The sequence below is a fragment of the Sturnira hondurensis genome, unplaced genomic scaffold, assembly GCF_014824575.4.
Source record: "Sturnira hondurensis isolate 20B ecotype Veracruz unplaced genomic scaffold, ASM1482457v3 Scaffold0018728, whole genome shotgun sequence".
NCBI classification, from domain to species: domain Eukaryota; kingdom Metazoa; phylum Chordata; class Mammalia; order Chiroptera; family Phyllostomidae; genus Sturnira; species Sturnira hondurensis.
Genome location: NW_028091359.1, coordinates 8193087 through 8205497, shown reverse-complemented (window position 1 = coordinate 8205497; position 12411 = coordinate 8193087). Strand labels below are relative to the sequence as shown.

The following is a 12411-nucleotide window of genomic DNA, read 5'->3' as shown; positions in this document are numbered from 1 at the left end:
GTAAATATGTTTCTGCCCTACTTAAGATTAGAATGTGCCGTGCACTGAGAGAGTGACTTTCAAAAAGGATGGCACGGTGGCCTCCTCACCTGCTCTTTCATTTCAGCATAGACTTTCTCTGAGTTCAGTTCCACCTGCCGCTTAAACTCCTCCAGGGCAGCATCTGCCTGCTGGGCCTGCGACCTCTGAACTTCAGTCACACGAGCGAGCTGCTCCTCTTTCTCCCTGGAAAAGTTCAGAAAGGCCTCAGAGTTAAAGTATAAAAGAACTTGGCTTGGAAGAACAATTATTTAACCTTCTCTCAAATAAAACTCAGATTTCGACTCTTTGATCCAAATTCTATAAAACTTCTCTTTAAAAAGTTGATGATAACATAATCTGTCTCAGGGGGAAAAGGTATGGACTCGTAACACAGGTGTTCTGATAAAAGCACTAACACTTTCAAAGGTTCCCTACAAACAAAATTGTTTAGAACCTTGGAGCTCCATCAACTGATGAATGAGCAAGCAAAATGTAGTAAACCCATACATGGAAAGTCACTCAGTCTTCAAAAGAAATGGATTTCTGATAAGTGCCACGACAGGGAAGGAGCTGCAAAGGGAAAGAAGCCAGTCACAAGGGTCACTCGTGGTGTGATTCTATTAATATGAACTGTCCAGAACAGATGAATCCATAGAGACAGAAAGTAGATTGGCGGTTGCCAAGGGCTGAGGGGAAAGAGTAGGGGGCATGGGGGGTAGCAGCTAACGCATATGGAGTACTTTGGGGGTTTTCTGATGATGAAATGTTCTGGAATTAGATAGTAGTGACAGCTGGACGTTCTTGAGAATATACTAAACTATACACTTTACAAGGATGAATTTTATAGTATGTGAATTATATTTCAATTCTAAAAATGCACCAATAGAAATATCTCTAACATGCATGGCCAGCGGAAGTTGTGCTATGGGGTGAAAGGTACAATAGAGCAACGTGATCGCCTGGAACGGCTCTCCTGCCCTCCAGGAGACCTGCCTAAAAGAACTGATAACCATCCCACTTCTGTTCCCCCTGAATGAAAAGTACACAAGGTGTACTAATAGAGAAAAGGGTCCGATAAAACAAGACATCTTCACACATTGATGTAGTAAAAAAATAAAGGCTAACCTTTTAAGGTTATAAGTGCACAAAAGTTAGTAACGGCTAACACTGAGTTCTGACTAGGTGCTGGGCACTGTGCAAAATATTTTTATTTGTCTCCTCTCATTATTCTCACAATAAACCTGTATAAGAGTATTATTATATCACTACTTCTAAAGAATAAGAAACCAAGGCTTAGAGAATATGTCCAAGGCTGCACACCTAGTTATGGGTAAGGCCAGGATTCTGGTCCTGCTAAAGGCAGTCTGCTTCTAGAGCTCATCCTGTTGGTGACTGAGCTATGCCACTTTTCTGATTTCCCAGAAGGCACATTCTATGATGTCCTCCCAAAATGAGGTTAGTGTCCTAATAAAAGAGGTTCCAGAGATATCCTTTGCCACTTCCACGATGTGAGGACACAGCAAGAAGGCACTAGCTATGAACCAGAAAAAGGGCCCTGATCAGTACCTGACCATGGCTGTAACTTGATCTTGAACTTCCCAGCCGCCAGAATGGTAAGAAAGAAACTTCTATTGTTTATAACCTACCCAATTAGTGGTATTTTGGTATAGCAGCACAAATAATCTGGACCATCATAAGTACATTTGGCTCACATTCCCAAATGGGAAAACATATACATGTGTAAAACATGACCTTATTATTAACTATGATACTGAAGAATGCTGACGAACATCATAATTTAACTCACACAAATCAAATTTTAAAGAAACATCATAATAGAGAAAAGCAATTTTCCAAACACTGATGCCACTGTTTTTTAAGATGTGGACAAAAAGTAATTTAAGCTTTTTGGAGTTATTCAGATCTGAGTTTAAAATCCCCTCTAAGACATTTAATTACTAAGCTTTTTTAAAAAGATTTTATTTATTTATCTTTAGAGGGGAAGGGAAGGAGAGAAGGAGAGAAATATCAATGTATGGTTGCCTCTCGTGGGTCCCCTGCTGGGAACTGGCCTGCAACCCAGGCATGTGCCCTGACTGGAAATCGAACCGTGATGGTGTGGTTCACAGGCCTGTGCTCAATCCACTGAGCTACACCAGCCAGGGCTTAAATTACTAAGCTTTTTAATGGTACATATGTGTAATATAAATGAGCAAAACTCAAACTTTTCCGAAAGCTTAAATGAAAAAAAGCAGGTAAGAAAAAGTGCCCCTTAGTTTCCACTGCAGCAGGACGCTCCCGTCCCTTTGTGACAACATGCAGCACTGTGCATGGAGACCCACCGTGTTTGGACTTGGAGGATCTGCAGCGAGGGACAGTTCTCCGTGCATGGGCTGGGGGAACACACTCTGAATCTATCTTGCATTTATTTTTCATTGTAGGCACCACTTCTCTCTTTAGAACCACCTACACATCCTTCTACCTAGAGATGACAACAATCAGTAGTACATCTCTGATAAACTAAGGGGGTTTTCTACTGAAATCCCTTTTCTCCTATCTGTCTGTGTCACAGGCATAGCCATCATTTTAATGACCTACAGCAGGGGTGTCAAACTCATTTTCACTGGGGGCCACATCAGCCTCGTGGTTGCCTTCAAAGGGCCGAATGTAATTTTAGGACTGCATAAACGTAACTACTCCTTAACTAGAGGCCAGGAGCTCAGCAATGCCGAGTGGAAACAAGGTGCCAGGCGGATAAAACAAGGTGGAGGCCGGATTTGGCCTGCGGGCCTTGCCTTTGCCACCTGTGACCTACAGGGTCAAACGCTCCACCCCAAGGCCCTTGAGGCCGGTGAGAGGCTGGTAAGATCCTGGGTCGCCCTGCACACCAGAGGGAGCTCCTAGTTACTGCATTTTGTGGCCATGTGGCCCAGTCTGGAACATTTTTAAATCTTTCTTTCAGTTGTCCACTTCAGTTCACTATTAAACAGGAACTTGATATCTTGTTGTCCTCCATTTTTCCTACATGTTGTTAAACTAAAATGTCTTCAATGTTAAGACTAGTTGCCAAATTCCAAGGCCTTAATATTAGTGATGTTTTTTGCCACTTAATGTTAATATTAGCTCATAGACCATGATGATTAATAAGTGGATGTCATACTGAAGACTGATTCAAGGGACATCACTACATAAGACAGCCCCCTGATAGCTACCAGGAATTTTATTTTGGTCTGGTGCTTTTTTACCCTTCTTACGCTATTCCACTCAAGCAACAAGGAGCCTTAAATTGTATGAAGGATTTCCTTGAGACACATCGATTATTTTGTTTGAAGACTCAAATATTTGAGAATTACAATATATGAGAAAAACAAAAAATCCTATCAATCATGTTGGGTACCGTGGCCTAGACTAGGGTGGCAAACGTGATAGATAGTGGTTACAAATATTCGGTGGACGTTTGCTCAGGTGTGAGTGACCTGAATGACTGGAAGGGGCTGCCCAGAACGCTCTGTTGGAAGGACTCTGAGACCAGGCGCAGAGGCAATGGCTACTGTGGCTGGTGCATGGATCCTATTCTCAGGAGCTGGGGTCAGGAGAGCAGGAGCTACTTCCCTACCGTATGGTGCAGGCCGGCCCGTCCTGTGTTTTGCTTACACCGGGGCGGGGGGCGGGGGGGGNAGACTGATTCAAGGGACATCACTACATAAGACAGCCCCCCTGATAGCTACCAGGAATTTTATTTTGGTCTGGTGCTTTTTTACCCTTCTTACGCTATTCCACTCAAGCAACAAGGAGCCTTAAATTGTATGAAGGATTTCCTTGAGACACATCGATTATTTTGTTTGAAGACTCAAATATTTGAGAATTACAATATATGAGAAAAACAAAAAATCCTATCAATCATGTTGGGTACCGTGGCCTAGACTAGGGTGGCAAACGTGATAGATAGTGGTTACAAATATTCGGTGGACGTTTGCTCAGGTGTGAGTGACCTGAATGACTGGAAGGGGCTGCCCAGAACGCTCTGTTGGAAGGACTCTGAGACCAGGCGCAGAGGCAATGGCTACTGTGGCTGGTGCATGGATCCTATTCTCAGGAGCTGGGGTCAGGAGAGCAGGAGCTACTTCCCTACCGTACGGTGCAGGCCGGCCCGTCCTGTGTTTTGCTTACACCGGGGCGGGGGGGGGGGGGGGGGCGCTCCTAACAGCACTTGGGAAACTACTTCATGACTGGGATTACACCTTTCCAAAGGCCTACTCTTGCCTGTTTGGTCTGTCTATAAATAGAAAAGAAGGTATACTGAACAGCATTTTAAAATTATATATGCCATATTATTTTAAACCATGTACCATCACTTAGCTAAAAGACAATTTTACTAACCTATTTTATAAAACTGTATGACTTACAGCTAAAATATCAACTTTGTTCTATGAATACTGAACGTCAGTTGTTTTATATATATTTTTTGTCCAGTAAATCACCAGAGCCATTTAGTGAAACACCATCAATTTAGTAGGACCAATACTTTCTCTATGTCATCTCAATACTAACTACCAAGTTTACTTCATGTACTTTACAACTAACTTATGACCACATAAGTCAAAGTCAGAAACCTAAATCATAATCAGTACATATTACAGACCATATTAACATACATATCTAAAAATGTTATTAAAACCTAGTGCAATAAGGCATGTTGCCTTTAATTGATAACTTCTACCCTGAGTCACAAATAGAAAATACTGCTTTATATTAAAAGGCAAGCACTGCGAAATGTGCGACATCTCCCAACCAATTTCAGTCCCTCTGCCTTGGCTGAGCTCACTTGACAGCAAAGCTAAATATCAAAGAAGGCCTCACTCGATGTGAACCAATGTTCTCGCCCAGTCAAACCACAGCAAACACACTGAGCTCCACTAACGCCTAGGAATCTTCTGTCTTAATACAAATGAAATATCTGACTTAACTTAAGTAAAGGGAGATATTCATTTTAATGGGGGATCTACTCTCAATTTTATGAGAGTAATGAAGTAGAAGACTGTCGGCGTTTGAAAAGAGAAAGATCTGCTCCTTGCTAAGACAAGCACAGTATTCCTTTTTATGACTGTGTCCTGTAAGAAGGGAAGAAAAAAAGGGACTTTGAAGATTATTTTTTTCAGTGGCACTAGCTGTGGAGCCGAGTATAAATGCATCACTCAAATGCCTTAAAGCTGGGCCTCCATGAAGATAAAAAGGCGGGAAGAAGATTTGCTTTTTAGCTCTGATTTATTGATAAAATACAGTAGATTTTCCTCATCTGAGTATATAGAGCACAAGCAAAAAGAAGCTACATTCTTATATAACCACAAGCCTGCTCAGATTAAAGGATGTTCTGAAGCACATGATTATTCCAGAAAGGCAATAAAATGCAGGGAACTAATGGAGTACAATTTAGTATTTCTTGAGCTTTACAAGCTAACATTTATATGTACAGGCCAACCTTAATTTGAAAGCCTTCCCCTTGCACATTTCTGTCCCAGCACTTTCGATAAGGATGGCAGAGACCCAACATATATTTGTAAGGTTCACATTACAGTATACTTCATTTGCTGCCAGCTTGGCATCTCCACTGGAAACTCCAAGAAAAACAAAACAAAATAAAAAACTTCAAACAAGTCTCAAAAGCAGCTACAAGAGTCTCTATTCCCTTTCCAGCTGAGCTGGAAAACAAGACTTCCGAGCGGCTCTATCATCTATGTTCATGGCTGCTCTTGGGCCTTAACCTGATTAAAGTGAGTGAGAAACATTAAGAAACAACTATGACTTAAAAGGCCCTAAAAATAATACCTTTCACTAAGCATGACAAGTGGCCTCTTCTCACAAGACGGCTAAGACAGGTGGTCTCTGCTAAACTTTCATTAAAAAATGGTGAACGCTCTGGACATTGAAACATTTGAAACTTTGAAAGTCAGAAAGGAATGTTTGGTGAAACAGAAACTTGTATTGGTCTTAATATCGGAGAAATGACAACACTCCTCAAATTGACCTCTAGATTCAACACAATTTCTGTCAAAATCCCAAGTGCCATTTTGGCAAAACTGACAAGCTGACCCTAAAATTGATATGGAAATGCAAGGAACCCAGACTGGGTGAAATGTTCTTGAAAAAAAAAGTTATTACAAAGCTAGAGTGAAAAAAAATCAGTGTGCTTTGGCATAAGGATAGACCAAAAAATTAATAGAATGGGATTAAGATTCCAGAAATAAACCTTCTCATCGATGACCAGTGGATTTTCAGCAAGGGTGCCAACACAACCCAGTGTTAAAGAACACTTCACAACAAGTGGTGCCATCCCAGCTAGACATCCACGTACAAAGGAAGAAAGCTGGATTCCTTCCTTACACAATGTCCAAAAACTAAACCTGAGATGGGCTACAGACCTGTAAGCTACAAATAGAAAACTCTAGAAGAAAACAGGAGTAAACCTCTGTGACCTTGAGCAAAGCTAAGTCTTATTAGATACAACACCAACAGCGGAAACAACAAAATGAAATATATGTAAATGAACTTCAGCAAACTTAACAGAAAGAAAACAAAAACAGCCTCTTGTCCTGCTAGGGATATCATCAAAAAGTGAATTTGTAAATCATTTATCTGAAGAGACTTGTATCAAGAATATGTAAAGGACTCTTACAAACCAATACTAAAAAGATAAAGAGTACAATTTAAAAAACAAATGAAGAATCTGAACAGACACTTCTCCACAGAAGACACACAATTGGCCGATAAGAACATGAAAGGGTACTTGGTATCAGCAGGGATCAAGAAAACACAAATCAAAACCTCAGTGAGATACTATTACTCAACCCAGTGTGGCTACAATCAAAAAACAGATAATACCAAGTGTTGTTTGCTTTGTTCTCATCAGGGTAATGTAAATCACAACCACAATGGAATGTCACTCAAACCCATGAGAATGGCTACCATCAAAAAGACAAGATAGCCCTGGCTGGTGTGGCTCAGTGGATTGAACGCTGGCCTGTGAACCAAAGGGTTGCTGGTTCAATCCCTAGTCAGGGCATATACCTGGGTTGCAGGCCAGGTCCCCAGTGTAGTGGGGGGCATGTGAAAGGCAACCATACATTGAGGTTTCTCTTCCTTTCTTTCTCCCTTCCCCTCTGTCTAAAAATAAATAAATAAGTTTTACATTCTATCCTCTAGTGGGAATGTAAATTGATACAGCCACTGTGGAAAACAGTGAAAGTTCCTCAAAGAATGAAAAATAAAACTACCATGTGTCCCAGCAATTCTTCTTCTGGATATATATCTTTCAAAGACAATGAAATCACTATCTTGCAAAGATCACTGCACCCCCCATGTTCAATGCAGCAATATTTACCACAGCTGAAACATGTTTTTAAAACCTAGGTGTTCAACAGGCCCTGGCTGGTGCAGCTCAGTGGATTGAACACAGGCCTTGGAACCAGAGGATCGAGGGCATAGTCAGGGCACATGCCTGGGTTGCAGGCTACTTCTCTGCACGCCAGTTCCCAGCAGGGGACACACGAAAGACAACCGTACATTGATGTTTCTCTTCCTCTCCCCTTCCCCTCTAAAAATAAATAAATAAAATCTTAAAAAAAAACCCTAGGTGTTCACCAACAGATGAATAGATAGAGAATATGTGTAAACACACATACACACAATCACACACACAAACAATGGAATATTATTCAGATATAAAGAAGGAAATCCTGCCATTTGCGAGATTTACTTATGCTAAGTAAAATCTGACAGAGAGAGACAAATACCGTATGACCTCACTTATTTATGGAAACTAAGAAACCCAGACTCAGAAACAGAAAACAGATTGGTAGTTGCTAGGAGGTCCATAAGTCCTTTGAAGTCAACTAGACTTGAATCATGATTCAAAAGGTCCTGGCATCAACCTCCTGGTAACTTAGCACATTCTAGTTGCTGAGGCGAGGGTCCTGCAGCAAAGGCTGAGGTTCATGGGTCAAATGCTGCGGAAAATTGACAAGTGTTAAGAAATGGTTCCTATCTTGGAGAAACTACAATCTGAGGCAAAAGAGAAAAATGCATGAAAAAAGTCCAATAGTAGTGTAACTTTATACGTATTTTGTGACAGATTCTAAGTGTTCTAGGAACATACAAATGGAAACAGGTGGTGAGTGTCCATATAAGAAAGCCAGTCTCAGAAGATCAGAAGATGTGTGTGTAAAGTATAAAATAAAGCAATATAGGTAAATGTAATGAAACATTTAAACAGTTTAAAGTTTTCCACAATAATTTTGTGCTAAACTAACTTCTGCCTATAGTATGGGTTTATAAATACATTAAAAGAACTCTACCTCAGCCAATAGGTAAGCAATTGACATTTTTAGGATAAAATAAGAAAACCTTAAGAAAGCGATCCTTAAAGATAAAAGAGCTATAAGGTAGAGTGAAGAAAATTTCCTTTAAAATCTTTAAACTTCAAAATAAATCCCAAATCTATATTGTTTCCTTTTATGTTTCTTACATTTAAAAAAGTACTGATTAAAAGTTCCATATATAAATTATACATCATACATGCAAAGCTACATACACACCCACCAATACATCTTACTGTACGGGCAGTAGTATATCATTAAATAATAGGAAATACACGTTCATCCCATAAAATGACAAAGCCTAAATATTTTGAAACAGGAGCAGGACCACTTCTTGTTACTTGGGAGAAGAAAAAGGCAGCGTGGAGTCATTCAAGCAGAATGATAAGCAAACCAAAGCCAGATCAAAGGAATAAAGAAAAAAAGCTGAAATGTGAAACTGAAATATTTATTTCCTTCAAAATATCATCCATGCCTTGTCCCTGGGCAGTTCAATATTTCAAAGTAGCTGGAAAATATTCTCACTGACATTCACTGCTAGGCACAGTAGATCCAATTTTAAGTAGGAAAATTGTATTTACCAACTATAAATGTAATATCAATAAGAGATGTTTTTCTGCTTATCATAAATGACTTCTAAACTATGTGAAATATATTTTAAATTCACACTATTTTCCAATACTGTTAGTGACTGACAGTGCTGCAAACTGTAATATTTATAGTGTAACCATAATTTCTAAATGTTTTTGCAAATAAAGTAGCGTGAACATTTGAGTGTTTACTGTGCTCATCACAATTTAAGTACTTTATATTTTCCATTTCATTTCTGTAAGTAGTAAAAGTTATTTACTTTTTCCACAAATGAAAAGAGTAAAATTTACAAGAGTTAAGTGATCTGTCCAAGTTTGCATAGTTAATGGCAGAAAGCGAAATTAGAACAGCCCATCTGACCCCAAAATCCAAAGTTGTTTCACTTTATCATGCTACTTCTTTACACCAATACATATATATGTCAATTTTTAATGAATCACTGTTTGATTTTAATTAATTGAACTTACAACTAGGTTTTTACTATGATTTACCCTTACACAACATTAATAATTGTATGCCAAATTACTTTTAGAACATTTGAAAGTTTAAATGTTCATCAAGCATTTACTTGATACCTCTTGTATGCCTGGATCTGTGCTTGGAGCTAGAAAGACAAAAATAATCAAGGCATTGTACCTGCTTCCAGTGGGGGAAAGAAAACAGACTCTACACTATTGTCAGTGCAGTAAGAGCTATACAATGATAGGAACACAATACCAGGAGCACACAAGGAGCGGAGGAATTCACCGTGCCCATTAAGTAAACATTCAACTCTGTCGGCAGGAAGAAAACCGCTGCCCCGTTTGGCTGTGCGCAAGCACACAAACAATCGCTGCCTTTGGAGAAGCAATGGGGAATGGCCGTTCAGTCCCCTTCCCCTCTCCAGGAACTCAGCCTCTGCTTCACATGGGCTCTGGTTGACAGCTCAGGCTGTGACCAGGTGAGCACACTTCACCCAGTGCAGGAGGGTTCCCAAGCCTCATGTTGGCCACACAATTAAACCACAACTCCATGTATCTGTCTTCTATTTTTTTTTCAAATTAGTTCTAAATTTGAGAGGGGAAAGTGGTGTTATTTATTGGCTGCTAATTTCTCTGAAATAAAAAGAAATGTTAAAAATGTTCAGATTTTATATAAGTTTACATGAAGAATTTATTCCTACTGAATAAACCCCAGGTGTTCCTAATTAATTTATATATAAAATCAATGTTATTTTTCATTAATAATCTTCCTTAAAATTCTTAAGGAATCTATAGAAGTATGCTATTCCCATACTAATTCAGACTTTGTTAGTACAAATTTGTGATAATTTTGACATAGGGGACTTTCAAGTTCACCTTTATTTGTGTGAAGTGTGTTTTAAATAAATATTTTGTAATAAAATTGTAGGCTGCATCTAATCTATTTTTATAAATAAACACAACCATTTAAATAAAATTCAAAAATACCTTCCAACTCACACCACCTAAATAAAATGGCTGTATGCTACCAAGATGTGCGATCTCAAAGAGGTGTTTCTCTGGAGATGGGACTGGGATGGACGAAGCTTTTCTAAACACAGGCTGCATGTCTTTCAGCTTCTCTGCTCTCTGTGCACCTGCTCCGTTTTCTTCTTGGTGTCAACACAACCACTCAGAACTTCAGCTTGCATATGGTCCACAGTGGCTGCCCAGCTGATCTTCATCATAGTAACTTCCCATGTTTCCAGCTTCTGCACTGATGCAGTTGGCCTCTGGGTTCTCCACTCCCTCATTCCTGAGCTCACGGAGGAGGGCAGTGCAGTATAGGACACTGCTGAAGAATAGGGGCCCTAGAGTCAAACACACAATTGCAAATGCTGGCACCTCCGCCTATCCGCTGTGACCTTAGACTCTTTGTACTGGATAGTACAATGAACATGCTGCCTTTAGATCAGGTCCCCTCTCTAGACAAAGTGGGCGTGGCAGAGAGGGGGCAGTGGGCCTACGCGGAGAAGGTGACGAGCAGTTGTCAGAAGCTACAGACAGGCCTGTTTTCCCATTTGGGAATTGGGAAATAAACAATGACATAGCCAGTATACGTTGCCATCAATGAATCATTTTGATCAAGTCATGTAAAAAGCGGAAAAGGAAATCTACGGGGTGACACAAAAGGCAGAAGTCAGCATTCTATCAGGACAAGAGACCTAAACGAGGAATCGGAAGGCCTGGGTAGAAAGGCCAGCTCCATGGTGGTTAAATTGCTTAATCTCTTTGAACCTGTTTCTCCCTTCAAAATGCACATAATAACAAACAACTACGTTAAGATTCTTTGGAAGATAAAATAAGAGAATACATATTAAAGTCACTTTGTTAAGTATAAAACATTAAGTAAAGCAGTGCTATATTTTCTTAGTTTATCAACTCTGCACGAGGATTGCATTTATTTCCAGATTTCATTGCTAAAGTAAACTTTGATTGTAGTAAAATTGTAGTAAAATTCAAGAGGCTAAATATATAAACTACATTTTAAAATGGGATTTGCAAAATGAATTCCTAAAGAAAGCATCCAATGACCCTATGACACTTTGATGTTACAAATGACACCTATTGTGTGAATAGTGTCACCGGTGTCCTGTCAACAGAGGCCTGGTGACCATCAAGCTGCACTGACGCTCATCCAAAGTAAGGGGTCTGGCGAGAAGAAATGCAGAGCTCTGTGAAGACATATCTACAAAGGAACACTAAGCAGAAGAGAAGGCTCCTTTCCACTTGAAACAGGTCACAACATAGCTCTGCCCTCTCTTCCCGCTCTCCAGCGTGCTTCGGAGAGAGAGGGATCCGCCAGCAGGCTCGCTGGGGCTAAGGAATGCTTACAGTAAACTGGAAACTGGGATGCCCTCCACCTAAAATGGTTTCAGATGCTCACACAGCACACAGAAAAGAGAACAGATGGGCCCCCACCACTGCCACTGAGACTTCAGCAAGCTATTTTTAAGAACATTATATTCAGAGTTTTTAGGCACTTTCCAAAGTATAGGGATAATTTTTCTCAACATCACACAAATGTCTGTATCGATGCAAAATAGAATAGTTTCTGACAACACCTAAAAACATTTTAAACAAGAAAATACAAATTTTGGCAGTACCTTCTAGTCATTTAGCAGTAATCTCCAACCTCAAACATAACGGTACCAGTTACAAGAAAAGCAAACTATTATATTCCTATTAATTACTTCAAAAGTTATTAAAATGACACATCTTAAAAATGTAATAAATATATATTCACATCATAGCCACAATCTGCAAAACGAATGCTACAGGCTAGGGGCGTGATGAAGCTTTCACGATGAATTGGAACTTTCTCTACTGAACAAGGTGAATGTCTTTGGTAATAGTTTCAAACACCACCACCATTCAAAACTGCATGAGCAGTCACAATGGAACCAGCTAAAGAACAATTAACTTTC

At 39.8% G+C, this 12411-nt stretch overlaps 1 protein-coding gene across 2 annotated transcripts in view; it reads right to left on the bottom strand.

The window, feature by feature from the left end:
- The window catches only part of CEP112 (centrosomal protein 112), a 340946-nt gene that overhangs the window by 211854 nt on the left and 116681 nt on the right, over positions 1 to 12411 (bottom strand). For both annotated transcript variants that reach the window (XM_037070013.1, XM_037070012.1), the window contains exon 18: positions 90 to 225. In XM_037070013.1, coding sequence (XP_036925908.1) covers positions 90 to 225 — 136 coding nt within the window. The remainder of the gene's footprint in view (positions 1 to 89; positions 226 to 12411) is intronic.